This window comes from Macrotis lagotis, chromosome 6 (assembly GCF_037893015.1).
Source record: "Macrotis lagotis isolate mMagLag1 chromosome 6, bilby.v1.9.chrom.fasta, whole genome shotgun sequence".
Taxonomy (NCBI): domain Eukaryota; kingdom Metazoa; phylum Chordata; class Mammalia; order Peramelemorphia; family Peramelidae; genus Macrotis; species Macrotis lagotis.
Genome location: NC_133663.1, coordinates 81,456,659 through 81,472,445, shown reverse-complemented (window position 1 = coordinate 81,472,445; position 15,787 = coordinate 81,456,659). Strand labels below are relative to the sequence as shown.

Genomic DNA, 15,787 nt, shown 5'->3' with positions numbered 1-15,787 from the left:
GTTCTGTATGGCAGTGATGGACTTCCTCTGCAGTATTCACAAGCCTCTGGCTATCTTCTTATGCTGATTTAGGATGGAAAAATGACTCACTGTGGTTTCAGATCCTTAGATTTCTGATCCACTCCTTGGTATGATATTCTTTCTTGATCTTTGGTGGAGTACTTATGGGAAAGGGCTAGGCTCATGGTTCCATCCTTGCTGGTCTCCTCTCAATAATGAGACAGGGTTTTGTAGAGGGGAAGCCTCAGTAAAAAGAAAATATCCCAAATGCAATTTACCCCCCAAATTGAAGCTGTGCTAGATTTTGGACTCATCTTGTTATCAATTCAGTCTTGCCATAAAATACCATGGTAGTAGACTCATTCAGGAAACAGTCAATCATGGCTAGGTCCTACATGTGAGCCAAAATGATCTTCCTAGATGATAAAGTGGTAAGTCTAAGCATAATTATTTACTCTAAAAAGAGTAAATATTAACTAGGTCCCCAAATTTAGTACTTTATCTATAACTTTATGCAAATTATCCTTAGTTTCAACTGCTTTATTCAAATCGTTAAAGTAATTATTTGCTATTGCTGCTAACAACCAAAAGAAAGGAGGGGGAACAAAGTTAACCTGTATTTTCTCTTCTAAACTGATGGTGAAGAGAATACTTGATAAAGAAAAATATGCAATTAGAATAAGGTAAGAATTATTAGACTTTTAGAAAATCTTTTAGAAAATTTTGCTTGGAGGAGTTGATAATTTAAATTTTTGCTACAGATTTAATTAAACTATATATATATCATATTACCTAGAGAAATTTTTTCCTTGATAATTAGGTAAATAGAATATGAAAAATATCATTTTAAAAAATACTTTTTGTTTTATTTTTGCAAAACAACACAAGTGTTTAATAGCTACAGCTCTATGAAACCAAATACCTGTTGAATTTCAAAATTTTTATTAGTCTTTAAGTCAGATGGAATAGTATTTAATATACTGCTCTGAGTTTCATGAATTATTCTGAGCACTGGGTAAAATTTAATACCATACATGAATTTTGAAATCTTATTAGTATAAAAATCATATAACTTTTACAAGGATTGACTACTGACATTTTACCTGACTATAAGTCTGAGTTATTGTTATAGAACTGGAAATTCATCTGGAATCATCAGGCACGAACTATTACTCATAAGTGAATTGTGTGCATATCTGAAACTCTTTTAAATAACACTTTGGAGCATCTAGGTGGTACAGTGGATAGAGCACTGGCCCTGGAGTCAGGAGTACCTGAGTTCAAATCCCGCCTCAGACGCTTAATGATTACCTAGCTGTGTGGCCTTGGACAAGTTACTTAACCCCACTGCCTTGCAAAACTATCTATCTATTTATCTATCTATCCAGTTTATGTATGTATATAAATATGTATATATGTAAATATAAACTAAAATTTTTGGCATCTGAAATGAAAATCTTTTTTAAATACATGATATAATCTCTTGCCTCCTTAATCAGACAAAGTTGAACATCATTTCATTTATTCTTAGTTAGGATTTTTTTTTTTTAGATTTTAGCAAGGCAAATGGAGTTAAGTGACTTGCCCAAGGCCACACAGCTAAGGTAATCATTAAGCGTCTGAGGCCGGATTTGAACTCAGGTACTCCTGACTCCAGGGCCAGTGCTCTATCCAACTGTGCCACCTAGATGCCCCTCATTTCACTTATTCTTGATGCGTGCACATCATCCATAGGTATATTAGCTACAAAATACATGTGTGAGGCTTTAGAGATGTTTTTTAATCCTGGTTTTTCCATGCAGAACTTTGTCTCCTTCCTCTTTCAGCCATCACTTTGAGGTTCTATCCCTACATTGTGGCTGTTTCACTCCCGCTGTTTTATACACATTTGTCTAGTAAAGCTATAAGATACTTTAGGACAGAGTCTGTATTGTTTTCCACCTTCCTATCCCCAAAGCCCAGGTCAGTTCCTTATTGTAAACTTGAAAAAAATTGTTGAACTAAGAAAGGGCTCTAAAAGCCTGCTATGCCTCCACCTTTATACTCTTGCCTTTCTAGGTTCAAACCCTAATTATAATTGTTGTTGCTAAGTTGTGTCTGATTCTTTTTGATACCATGAGCTACATTTCATGAAGTTTTCTTGGAAAGGATACTGGAATGGTTTACCACTTCTTTTTCAGTAGATTAAGGGTAACAAAAGTTAAGTTACTTGCCCAGGCTCACATAGCTAGTAAATGTTTAAGGTCAAATTTGAACTCAGATCTTCCTGACTTCAGACCCAGCACTCTATCCTCTGAATCATCTAGCTTGTCTATTGGATTGGATGGCTGTTCCATAGAAACCTGAGCTTTAAGGGATAGTAGAGTACTACTATATTAAAAATGATCCAACATTATTTGGTTCACATTAACCAGGACCTCTTTTATCATAAAATATGAAAACAATGTTGGAAAAGTTCCCAAAGGTAAGGAAATTCTTGAACCTGTGAAACTGAGAGATGGAAACATATGGCCAAGTCTACAATGGAATTCTTTTAGGCTAAAATGTAAGCGAGAATACTTAATATCAGCTACTGATACTTAAATAAGAGATTGAATGTCTTTCTACAACTTCCAAATATTGTACATCTTGTTTCCTCACTACCTATCCTTGAAAAATGCCCATTGATGACGATGACGATCAAGGCTTATAAGAATTCACATGATTTAAGATATAAAAATACTTTGGATTTATACAGGGGTTTTTAGGGAGATCACTTGGCATGTTGACACATACGCTATCATCTCATTTTTACTCTTTTTAGTTCTATGATGTTGCATATGGTAACATCTAATAAAAAAAAAGGAACTATTTCTACCAGCATTCTCTTTTGACATTCACAATTAATTATAGGACTTTATAAATAAAAATAATTTGCAGGTATAATTTTTTGTGAATAAATTCACAATATGTCAGAAGTCTGGTTATAGAAAGTTAAACTGAGAATAAAGTTGCAGAAAGCATTAGAAAAGATTCTAGGATTTTGAATGAATAATGAATTAGGCTTATTTAAATTTATTATTATCTATTTTATATTATGTAACTATCCAATTTGATATAAAAAGTTTTCAGCTTTAGAAACTACCTTATATTTTGAAATGTCCCAGTTGTGAACTATCCGTGCTGGGATCAGAAAATGGTCATCCACATGACAGCTACCGCAGTAATACCATCCACTATAACTGCATACCTTGGCTTTTCCATTGGCTAGACCTATGGACCGCTGACAACCTGTTGGAGAAAAAAAAAAAGATGAGAACATTATATATTTATTGCTATCATCATTACAATATCTCAGAAATTGGAGCATAGTAGAAGTGTAGTAGAAAACATTCAATTCAAATCCTGGCCCTGCTGTTTACTAGCTATGTATGTCACTTTGAACAAGTTACTTAACTTTTCAAGTTTCTTCAACTGTAAAATGATATTAGATATCTCCATGTGCAACAGAGTTAGTCTGACATTTCTGAATGACCAAGAAAAGTGAGATTGAAGATTTGAAGCACTTTGATTTGAGGGACCTTGCTATTTGATAAATTTAGGTCTAAGGGACTCATTCTGTTGCTGTCTAGCAACAAAAACAATGCCAAAAAAAAAAAAACCCAACCCTGCCTCATCTAATCCATATCAAGATGAAGTATTTACAAATACAATAATGAAAAAGACACAACCCTCAAGGTGGTTTCACTCTTTCCGGAGGGAAAGCATGAATAGTTCTAAGAAATAGATAAAAAAATAAATGCAAAGTAATTTTTTCGAGGTGGAAGTAGAGAACTAATAGCTGGGGAATTAAAAAAGGCTTCAGGTAAAAAGTGAATCAACAACAGTATTTTTAAGTAAACAACAGATTAGGGGAGGAAGAAAGGAGAATATGGTGGGTATGGAGCATATAACCAGTATATAGGCATGGAGATAGGACTGTTGTGTAAGAAGAACAAGAAAAGCCAGTCTACCTGGACCACAGAGGGTAGGAAGGGGAATAAGGTTGGAGCCAGGTGATGATGGGCTTTAAAAACATTTAAAAATGTTTTTATTCTTTACTTTTCAAATCTATTATTTATTTTTTAGCACTCTGAAAAAAATTTTTGTGTTCTAAAGTCTCTTCTCTCTAGTCTCTCACTCATTGAGAAGACAAGTAATATATCAATTATATGAGTGAAATCATACATATTTCCATATTAGCCAAGTTACCAAAAAAGCAAAAAAAAAAAGTTAAAATACTTATACTTCAGTCTGCACTAAGTATATCAGCTCTCTCTCTGGAGGTGGATAACATTTTCATCATGAGTTTTTTGAAATCGTCTTATAAGTGGATAGAACACTAGCCCTGGAGTTAGGAGGACCTGAGTTCAAATCTGACCTCAGACACTTAATAATTAATTACCTAGCTGTGTGATCTTGGCCAAATCACTTAACCCCACTGCCTTGCAAAAACCAAAAACCAAAACACACCCAATCATCCCAGATTATTGTCTTGATCAGAATAGTTGTCTTTCATGGTTGATCACTGTTACAGTGATATCCTCCTGGTTCTGCTCACTTCACTCTATCTATCTTTACAGGTTTTTCCTGAAATTTTCCTCCTTGTTATTCCTTATAGCACAAGAGTATTCCATCACAATTGATGTGCCACAACTTGTTCAGTAATGGTGACATGTTTTTAAAAGTCAAGTAGGGGAGTTTATATTTGTTTGTAAAAGCAATGGGGAGCACTTTTGGAGCTTCTTAAACTAGGAGAGTGACATGGTAAGACAGAAAAGGAAAATGACTGTAGCCACAATGTAGAAGATGGATTGAAATAGAGAGAGACTTGAGGAAACAGTCCAGGCAAAAGGTGATGAGGGCCTGAGCACTGAGGCTCAAGACTGTAACTGTGAGTGGAAAGAATCACCTGGGAGAGATTTTGTGAATTTGGAAACGACTAGGTATGGTGACTGATTGGACTGTCACATGAGAACTAATTAAACAAAAAAAAATGTTTAACCTAGAGAAGAAAACACATTTAATGTGTATCCCACTTACATGACTACATTCCATAGGTCAGACTTTCAATACTACTTCTTGGCTGGATGGCTGTCAAATCCTCTTAATTGATCTAAATGATAGTCATTATTGATTTTTCCCCCCTCCAACCTTGCTTTTATCCAATTCATACTTAATGGAGTCACCAAAGTTTCTAAAGTGTATGTATGACCATTTCACAATCCTGTTTTAGGAAGCTACCATGGCTCCCTCTATAAAATATAAACTTCTCTTTTTGGCAATTAAAATCCTTCACCATGTGGCTCCAGCATCATGTTTCAGGGATCTGTTATTCATAATTCTCTGTACACACTAGTCAATCAGGACTACTTGCTGTGATTCACACATAACATTCCATCTCCTATCTTCGCTGTTTTTGCCCAAGTTTCCCCCCTGTGTCTCCTAATCTCCACTCCTTAGGATCCTTAGCATGGTGTAAATGAGAATTAAGGTTCCTTCAAACTCTGAGAGTCTATAATCTCTGAAATCAATGTATTGCTTCTGACTGGCAAAGAAGAAATCACACACAACCTTAAAGGGCATTGGTATGGGTGTGATCCTATGTGTAGGCCTGTACTCCTTTGCTATGTGGAATAGGCTATTATCTTTACATTGTCTTATTTCCTCAATTCAATGGTAAAGCTATTTCTGAATTAGGTATTCACATACAGTGTAGTGTCTTGCACAAAGTAAATTATTTCATAAATTTTAGGTGATGAGAAGGTGACCTGAATGTTTGATTTAAGAATTTACCATATTTGAGTGGTATGATTAATTTTCTAATATTTTAAATACACTCAAATTTATTTAGCTCTAAACTATGCAGATATAATTTAGTCTTTCTTAAGCATTCAAAAATAGGGGCAGCTAGGTGGCACAGTGGATACAGCACTGGCCCTAACTGGGTCTCAAACACTTAATAATTACCTAGCTTTGTGACCTTGGGCAAGCCACTTAACCCCATTTGCCTTGCAAAAACCTTTAAAAAAAAAGTTCAAAAATAATTCAGACTCTTGTAGTGCCTCCAGGGCATTATTATGAAGATCAATTAAGTTATAGGCCTAGGAAAAATGAAATTGAATATTTTTAGTAGTTTGGTCAATAGTAATTATGGAACACCTACTATAAGCTTGGAGTTGTGGTAGATTTTCTAGAAGGATGTGTGTGAATGCATACAAAAAGCATTTTTCTTTTGGATCATATTCCTAAAATTACTAGCTTGGATCTAAAAAAACCTCAAACTTAAATGCTGAATTAAAATGAAAATATCACAATTATTTTTGAAAAATTATACTCAATTGTAGCTATCATTTTAGTCTGTAGAATTTCTGTATGTAAAATGGTAGATTTTATTATATGTATTTCAATTCCATTTTATTAATGGTCTTTACAACCAAATTTAAGTTTTGAACTTAGGCAAAATATAGAGAAGGCAGAAAAACTTCCTTTTTACTTTTTTTGTGATAAAGAACTGGAAACAAAGCAGATACCTCCTGATAGGGAATGGTACAAAGGCAATACATGTTTATGAAGTACCTACTATTTGCCAGGCACTGTGCTAAGTTCTGGGGAACTAAAGAATGGCAAAAGACAATTCCTGCTCTCAAGGAGCTCACAATCTAATGGGGGGAGAGAACATTCAAACATTCAAACAACTAAGTACATACAAGGTACTATACACACACACACACACACACACACACACACACACACACACACACACACACATAACTTGGAAAATGATCAACAAAGTGAAGTTACTTGAATTCAAGTTGCTTAAGAAAGACATCCTGTTAAAGATGAAATTTTAGTTAAGACTTAAAGGAAGTCAGGGAAACCAGGAAATAGAGATGAGCAGTGTTCCAGACATGGGGATTGTCAGTGAAAATGCCCAGAACAGAGACATCCAGTGTCTTTGTTGAAGGAACAGTAAGGAAGCCAGTGTCATTGCACCTCAGAGTATTTGAGGTTTGGGAGACTTAAGGTGTAAGAATATTGCAAAGGTAGGGGGAGGGCAAGTTAGAAAGGGCTTTAAAAATCACATGATTTTTATATTTGATCCTTAATGTAGTAGGGAACCACTGCCTCCTAAGTAGAGGGTGGTGATGGTGGCAGGGTATGTGAATGAGTGGTGGTGGTGGGGGGGGAAGAGAAGAACAAGAAAGATATAGTCAGTCTTATGCTGTAAGAAAGTCATTAGCAGAGAGACCAAATAGAAGACAAATGTAATTGCAAAAGAGTGAAGTGATAAGTGCCTGCATGAGGGTAGTAGCAATGCCAGAGGAGAGAAGGGGCAAATATAAGAGATGTGAAAGCTATAATTGGCAGACCTTGGCAACAGAATGAATTTGGGAGTTGAGCATAAGGAGTCAATGATGAAACCAAGTTGTGAGCCTGAGTGACTTGGAAGGATGCTAGTACCCTAGAATAAGGAAGACAGGAGGGTGGCTTGAGGTTAGGTGGTGGAATACGTTCAGCTTGGGTCATGTTGGATTTAAGATGGGACATTCAATTTGAGATTTTTTTAATAGGCAGATGAAGATATGAGACTGGAGGTCAGGAGAAAAATTAGGGCTAGATAAGTATATTCAAGAACTGTCAGCCTAGATACTATCATCCTAATCATTCAGGTTTGAACCTTAGTATCATCCTCTATTCCTCACTGGTTCTCATTGTATATATTCAATCTATGGCAAAATAGTGTTTTTACTTTTACAATATCTTTCTAGGATCCCTTCTCTCTACCCATGCAGTAAGACTCTCATATAGGTCCTTATCACCTCTGGTCTAAACTATTGCTATAGTCTTGTAATTTAACTCCCTTCTTTAAAGTTTTTTCCTACTCCAACTCATTCCCCACTCAAGTTCCAAAGTGATTTTTTAAAGACTAGTTCTGACCATTCTCCCATTCCCCCAATTTTCCTTGTCCTCCCATTCAAATGCAGTAGTTCAGGATCAAATATAGTCCTCTGCTTGGCATCCAAATCCAAGAACTCTCCAATCCAACTACATGAGATTCCTTATAGTTCCTCTCACATCACATTCCATTTCCTGACTCCCTGCCTTTGCACAGACATTTCTGCTCAAATTCCACCTTCTGGAAGAGGCTCTTCTTGACAGAGTCCCCTCATTGTTAGTATCTTCCCTCAGAAGATTCTATTGAATCATATCTTACATATTCGTGGATATTTATATGTTGTCTCCCCCACTAGAAGGTGAACTGTTCAAGGACAGGGACACTGTTTTTGCAGTTCTTTGTATCCTGGGTTCTTGGCAAAGTGCCTGACACAGGATTAAAACTTTAATAAATACTTAACGACTAACTGAATATCTAGTTTATTCCCCATACTTTCCACTGGTGGGGGTGTGGTAGGTAAGAAAGAAAGAATAGGAAGATTATAAATGAGTTATGGGCTTAATGTAAATTTATTTGATTAAACATATACATGCCTGAAAATAAATAAGCTCTCCTTAAATGAAATGTAAGATTTCCTCTCTTTTTGTTATACTAGCAAACAAAGAAATAGTATCTAAGACAATTCTGTTTAAGATTTAAAAATCTGGGACTTTCCCTGACCTTGGTGAGGTTTACAGCATAGAATTAAAACTATTGTGTATTCTTAACAATGATTACTATGACAACATTTTGAGGGTTATCAAACTTGAAATCTTTCATTATGAGGAGAAAAACACACTAGCATAGTAAATGTAAATAAATTTAGCCACAAGTTATATCTTTATGTAATTTCAATCTATAATGTTTATAAAATGAAACTCATTTAATAGGGGGAAACAGTTTTTACCCTGATCAAAGCTAATACATTCTTCACAACCTCATTTAAAAACTTTTCTGAGAATGCATTCAATTCATAAGAACAAAAAAACTCCCTTAGAAGAGAATGTATTGATGGCCTTTTAAAAAATAGCTTCCCACCCCACTTCAAGCCTCTACAAACATACTCTGAAGAGCTCAGAGGCCTCTCAGATATACTCTTGAAAACAAATATATTCATTTAACCAAAATTCAAGTTAGTGCTGGTACATTCCACTTCCTAATGTTCTATCACTAAAGGCAACTAAAGGAATTTGTTGATTAGGCCTTGTTTAGGTTCAGACTGATCATTCTATCCCTGACATCAAAATTCTCCAATGTAATGCCAGTTATTCTGCTAACAAGTGTAGCTTGGCTGTCTAAAGCATGGTAAAAATGAAAGGTTTATGTGAGAGTCAGTGAGTACACTATTCCACAGTCAGACTGAACCTATCTTTTTGCTCTGTGCTAACTTGCAACTGTGGTGCAGCCTAAGGGAGAAGCAATCAGCAAGTATGTCTGGCACAAAGCCATCTCCACTACTGGGAGAACAGTGTGCTCTGTATATCATTTGAATATTGCCTCTTTCCCCTTCTTTTCTCCAATTCTAAACCACCCAGGAGGCAATAGCATAAAAAAGCCAAAAAAGAATCAACTAGGTAGAGGGAACATACAGGAAAGAGGGAGAGGAAGGGCAGTAGTTCTCAACTGCTCAGAAGAAATGAAAATAATTATAAAAATATTAATAATAGCTAGCATTAAGACAGTGCTCATTCTGGACCTAGCACTGTGCTAAGTATATCTCGTTTGATCCTCATAGCAATCCTGAGAGATAAATACTAATATTATCACCCCCACTTTACCATGGAAACTGATGCAAACAGGTTATGTGACTTGCCCAGAGTCACAACTAGTAAGTATCTGAGACTGAATTTTAACTCGTTTTCCTTGATTCCAGATCTAGTGCTCTATACACCATGCCAGCTGGCTATTGTTGTGAGAAAAAGGGAACTGAAATGGTACTGCTTACTAGCCACATGCAATAATGGGAGGGAAGGCTTCAAGGACCATGGAAGGGAAAACTTGTTGAATATGAAGTGTTTGATTATAGATTTGTTGTTAGAAGGGTCCTTAGAAATCTTCTGGAACAGCTATCTCATATTACAGGTAAGGAAGCCGATATCTAATCTACTACCTCCATGACTTTACACAAGCTCTCCTTCTTCCTCCCTTCCCCTAACACACCTCCCTTAAGCCTGGAATGTTTTCCTTCCCAGGGATTCAGATTTTTGTCAGTGAAAGAAGATGGAAGGAATGCAAAAGGCAGAGTTATAAGAATGACATAGAGCCAGAAGATTCCCTTGATACAGTCAGTTATTAAGACTGATGCCATCCTATCCTGCCAATGTCCATTGGCAAATGACATGGTTAGTGAAAGTTAGTGTCTGAAGCTTTGGTAAGTCTTATTAAACTTAAGAAAATCTATTTCTTTTTCTGACTTCAAAGTTTCTGTTAGAGTGCTTCCTTCTCCATTAAATCCATGTTTGAAGCTCTGAAGTTATCTTTGATTCTTTTCCTCACCACTCACATCTAATCACTTACAATGAACTCCCAATTCTACCTTCATAATTTCTCTCATTATCTACTTCAATCTCTCTTTTCCTATTGCTAATATCCTAGTACAAGCTCTCATCATCATCTTCCAGGATTATTTAATAACCTATCATAGATGTTTTTAACTCATATCTCCTCACTCCATTTTTTCATGCTGCTGTCAGTTTTATTTTTCCTATGTATAAATCTGGTTGTTATTTTTCTATTCAAAATCATTCAATGGTCCGTATTAACTATCAGGTAAAGTTTAAACTTCTTTTCTAGGCATTCAAGGCTCTTTACCCTCAAATGTCATCTTCCTGGCCTTACTTCAAATCATTCCTCTTTAACAAACTCTATGTTCCAGCCACAACCAGAATACATTATTTCTTGATCTCCCACTTTAATTTCTTTGCTCCACACAAAACAAAATTATTTGCAAGGAATTTCATTTTTTAGAAATCATTTTATAGCCATCATGACAGTATCTATACCTATCAGTGTAGTGTGCTGCTTCCCCTCCCCCCATCATCCTCCAGCAATATAAATTTGTCTAGTTTTACTAAAAAAGTGACAAAACTATTCTTGAGGATCTAATTGATCTTTGTGCCTCCCTTGATGAAATTTCCTAATAATCTCTGGCTTTATTGGCACATAACTTCTTGGTCAACTAAGTGAATAAAAAGGATCACCCATATGGAAAATGAACACATCAAATTTGGTGAATGTCCCAAGACCACAAGAATAAAAACTTTGGAGGGTGAACAGACATATTTCCATATGGAGGCAGAGGTCACTTCTGCCTTAGCTAAGAATAACTTTCCTTATTAACTTGGAACTCCAAAGAAAAATATTCTTTATGATGCTATAATGTCCTCTGCCCTACTAAGAGCATATCTAGCTTTTAAATTATAGTTTAAAAGTCATCTCTGAACCTCTAAGAATCTTTCCCCTCCCAGATTGATTCTTTTGGGAAGTCAAACAAGGCCATTTTTTGCCTCAATTCTTAACTAGTCTTTAATCACTTTAATCATTTAACTAATCTTTAATCTCAGACAAAGTGAGACCTGGAAAAGATCTTAGTTTAAAAAGGCCAAGGTCTCCCACTGCATCTAGAAACATCTCTAGTTGTCCTGAACCTAAGTTTTGCCACTGTACTCCAATGACCCTGGAGGCGAAAAATGAGGTTGATGACTTTGCATGGTCCTGCCTCACTTACAATGCACTTGCAAATCAAGACATCAATCTCCTGATGTCACTGGTCCTCTTCAAGAATGAAGGGTAAGGTGCAAAGATGGACTTTCATTGAACCAGGGAAATTTCAAATGTTCCTGTTGGAATGGCCAGAGCTGAACAGAACGTTTGATCTTCAGATACAGGACTCGGGTGAAGCATAGAGATTGGAGAAGGGGAAAATATGAGGGACTTGATGATGAACTGCATATATTCTTGCACAGAAAAATGACACTAATAATACTCATATGAACCTCAGTTAATAGAGTAGGTAGAGGGAGCTTTTATAGTTGAAGGACAGGAGAAAGCTGAATTTGAAGATAAAATATGGTGTAAAGATGGAGTCAGTAGAAAAAAAAAGGGAAATGGAATGGGAGAAAGAAAAAGGAGAGGGGGAATAGGCCAAGATATTTCATATAATAAGATTTTTCTTTATTATAATGAGCTATTGCAATGATATGGAAGGGGGAAGGCAAGGGGAATGAGGGAATCTTCACTCTCATCAGAGGTGGTTAGGAGAGGAAACAGCATATATACTCAATGGGGTATAGGCATCTGGAGTAAGAAGGAGGGAGGGGACAGGGGGAAGGGGTAGGGATGTGAATGAAGGAGGAGAGGATGGACCATGGCGGGGAGAGTGGTCAGATATAACACATTTTCTTTTTTACTTCTTGCAAGGGGCTGAGATTGGATGGCCTGTCCAGGACCATAGGGCCAGGTGGATGCTGGGCCTAAGGGGTGGTATGGGGGCTCAGGGCCTCTTGGCCCCAGGACCAGGGATCTGTCTGCTGCACCACTCAGCTACCCTACAGCAGAGTCAGAGTGAAAGGAGAGAGAAAACATAGTACATGGTAGTGGAGAAATACGAAAGGAGGGAGTTGTGATCAGCAATGGCAACGGTGGAAAAACATGGAAGTAACTTTTGTGATGGACTTATCATAAACAATGTGATCCACTGGTGACAGAGTTGTTGGTGTTGGAACAAAGACTCAAGCACATTTTTTTATTAGTATTATTTTTTGGGGGGGTTCAGGGAAGATGGGGCTGGGTGGTCTGCCTGGGGCCACATAGCAGGGTGATCGTTGGGTCTCTGAGGCCGGATTTGGACCCAGGTGCTCCTGGCTCAAGGGCCAACGCTCTGTCCGCCACCCAGCCACCCCTACTATTATTACTATTTTATTTTATTTTGGGTCTTTTTCTTTTGGTTTTTGTAGGGCAGTGGGGTTTGGGTGGCTTGCATGTCACACGGCTGGGTGATTGTTGGGTGTACAGGGCCGGATGTGGGCTTGAGTGCTCGTGGCTGGTGCTTGGTCCATTGAGCCACCTGGCCATAGCTAGAATTATTACTATTTTTTTAATTTTAATTTTTTTTCTCTCCTCTTTACTTTATCGCTCAAGAAAATCTATATTTATGGGGGGAGGGGGTATTTCGTTTACTCTTAAACAAGAATATTTTATTAATGTTAAAAAAATTATTTGTACAAAATGAGAATAAATATTAAATAAAAAAAAGGAAGAATGAAGGACAAGGGGCAGCTAGGTGGCGCAGTGGATAAAGCACCGACCCTGGAGTCAGGAGTACCTGGGTTCAAATCTGGTCTTAGACACTTAATAATTACCTAGATGTGTGGCCTTGGGCAAGCCACTTAACTCCATTTGCCTTGCAAAAACCTAAAAAAAAAACAAAACCCCACAAAAAACCAAAACTTCCAAGTCAAGAATGAAGGACAAACAACAAATGTTATCTCTATGAAGACTTCTCTGGTCTCTGGGTTAGGAACTCCTAAAACTGCAGAGACCGTATAAAAAAAAAGAATTTGTGCTTTTCCCCCAACTATGTAAAAAATGGGAGATGCTAATTTATCCTGTGCAGAGGAAAAATTAGAACAGCAGGGACAGTACTAGTGTCATGGACCAATGTGGGTGATTGTATTGCGCTTCAAAAAAAGATTGAAATCCAGCTAGAATCTGTCTTGTCCAGCCAAAATACACAGGGCAAGCACCAAAGCCAGTGAAATTTAAATCCTCCAAAGTAAGAGAAGGGTAAGGAACTTTTTCATTTTAGCCCTGAGGATGTGCTCATCAGCAAATGGAGAAGACTGAAAAATAATGACAAGAACATAAGGAAAAAAAGAATGAAATACTAAAGGTTTCATGAGTAGGAAAATTCATAAAAATCTAGAGCATATAAATAAGAAGAGAAGATCCAGAAATGAGTAGGGAAGATGAGCAATAAACCCTCAAAAAGATTATGAAGCTTTCTTAACAAATAGCATGAAATAGAATAAAGTCAAAACCAATGTATCATGAATCCTATGGAATCCCAAGACAACATGGAATAAGAAATTCTGGCTCATTTTAAAAAAGAAATAAAATCTGTTAAGAGAAGAAACTGAGAATGAGTCTATAACAGAATTTGTAGTTTTTCAAGTAGAAATAATAATTATAGTAATAATAATGATGATGATGATGATAACAAAAACCTTAATTAGCAGATTAAAAAAACTGAATCCAAAGCAGAGAGTTTCTCTAAACAAGTAAATCTGGAATACAAAAATACTTAAGTTGAGGAAAGTCTGACAAATGCAAAGACCCCCCCCCCACATATTTACATATGCCAAAGGCACTGGTCTTGAAGACAGATGCACAAAGGTAATTTATAGATTACAGATCACTCAGAAGAACATGACAAATTAAAATTCTCAACATAAAATGCAGGAAATAATTTTTATAATTTCCTACTACTTCTGAATACAGAAAACAAAGCACCAAAAGAATCCACAGATTTCCTTGCAGGAGATAATGACAGAAACAATAATATTGATAAAAATAATAAAAAATTAACACCTTTTGTTTCAAACTCCATATAGAGGTTAAAATTAGTAACTCCAATGAAAAGGACCAGGAGAAAAACCTTCAAATATGGAGAAAAAAAGGAAATTTGAATAATACAATATTATTCTTTACTCTCTAGAAACCAAAAATGGGATGGAAGTATATATATTACAGTCCAAAATAAAAACAAACAAAAAAAAAAGTTCAAATGTCAACCAAATTGACAAAATCTGAAAACCTCAAACTAATCATCAAAGAAAAAAAAGGGTATTTTTAAAAGGAGTCATTTGAAGCATTTCTGGAGAGTAAAAACACATGCAAGCCAAATATCAATTTGCAAAAACACCCAAACAAAAGGAACATAAGTAAATTATTAAGGAAAAATCAGCAATGAAATAAATTATTCCATGTTTAGATGTTACTCTTCTTTTTAAAGAGAAAGAATGAAATAACCCTTTGGGTAAAAAGAAAAAGATCATTGAGTACTTAAAAATTACACAAGTACTTCTGTCTTACATTTCTTTCTGTTACTGGACACATTGACCTGGGTGGCCCCAAGTTATTGTTGTTCAGGTGAAACCATTTGGGTTTTTTCTAGGCAAAGTCCTTGGAAGGGTTTGCCATTTCTTTCTGCAGTTCATTTTACAGGTCAAGAACTGAGGTCAATAGAGTAAAGTGACTTGCCCAGGGTCACAGAGCCGGTCAGTCTCTGGATTAGATCTGAACTCAGGAAGAGAAGTCTTCTTGACTTCAAGTCCAGCCTTCTATCCATGGCACTACGGAGCTGCCCCAGGGTGCCCCATAGACATAGTTAACACAACATGTCCAAATCTGAACTCAATATCTTTGCCCATTATCTGAACTTTTAATTCTTTATTACTGGGGAGGACACTCTCCTAGGCACTCAGGCTCAACATTTAGGTGTTATCTTTGAAATTCATTATCTCTTATATACAGAGTCCAAACTATCCCAAGTCCTACCTCCTTCTCTCTCTGTAATTCTTCCTTCTTTCCTTTGACACTGGCAGCACTCTGGAGCAGGCCCTCATTACTTGATGCCTGTGGGTTTCCTTGTAATTCTCTCCCCACTATCAAACCATTTCTAATTTCACTCTATTAAACCCTAATTAAATAAACTTCAGTGGCTCCCTAGTGCCTCCAGGACCAACTTTTAAAAGCTCCACCCTTCAAGAAGACTTGCCCTGACTACCTCACATATACTCTGCAATTTCCCTGCAGTTCCTCACCCTAGTC

At 36.5% G+C, this 15,787-nt stretch overlaps 1 protein-coding gene across 3 annotated transcripts in view; it reads right to left on the bottom strand.

Moving 5' to 3' along the window:
- Positions 1-15,787, bottom strand: part of PLEKHM3 (pleckstrin homology domain containing M3) — a 224,128-nt gene that overhangs the window by 138,170 nt on the left and 70,171 nt on the right. For all 3 annotated transcript variants that reach the window (XM_074191504.1, XM_074191503.1, XM_074191505.1), the window contains one exon: positions 3,125-3,270. In XM_074191504.1, coding sequence (XP_074047605.1) covers positions 3,125-3,270 — 146 coding nt within the window. The remainder of the gene's footprint in view (positions 1-3,124; positions 3,271-15,787) is intronic.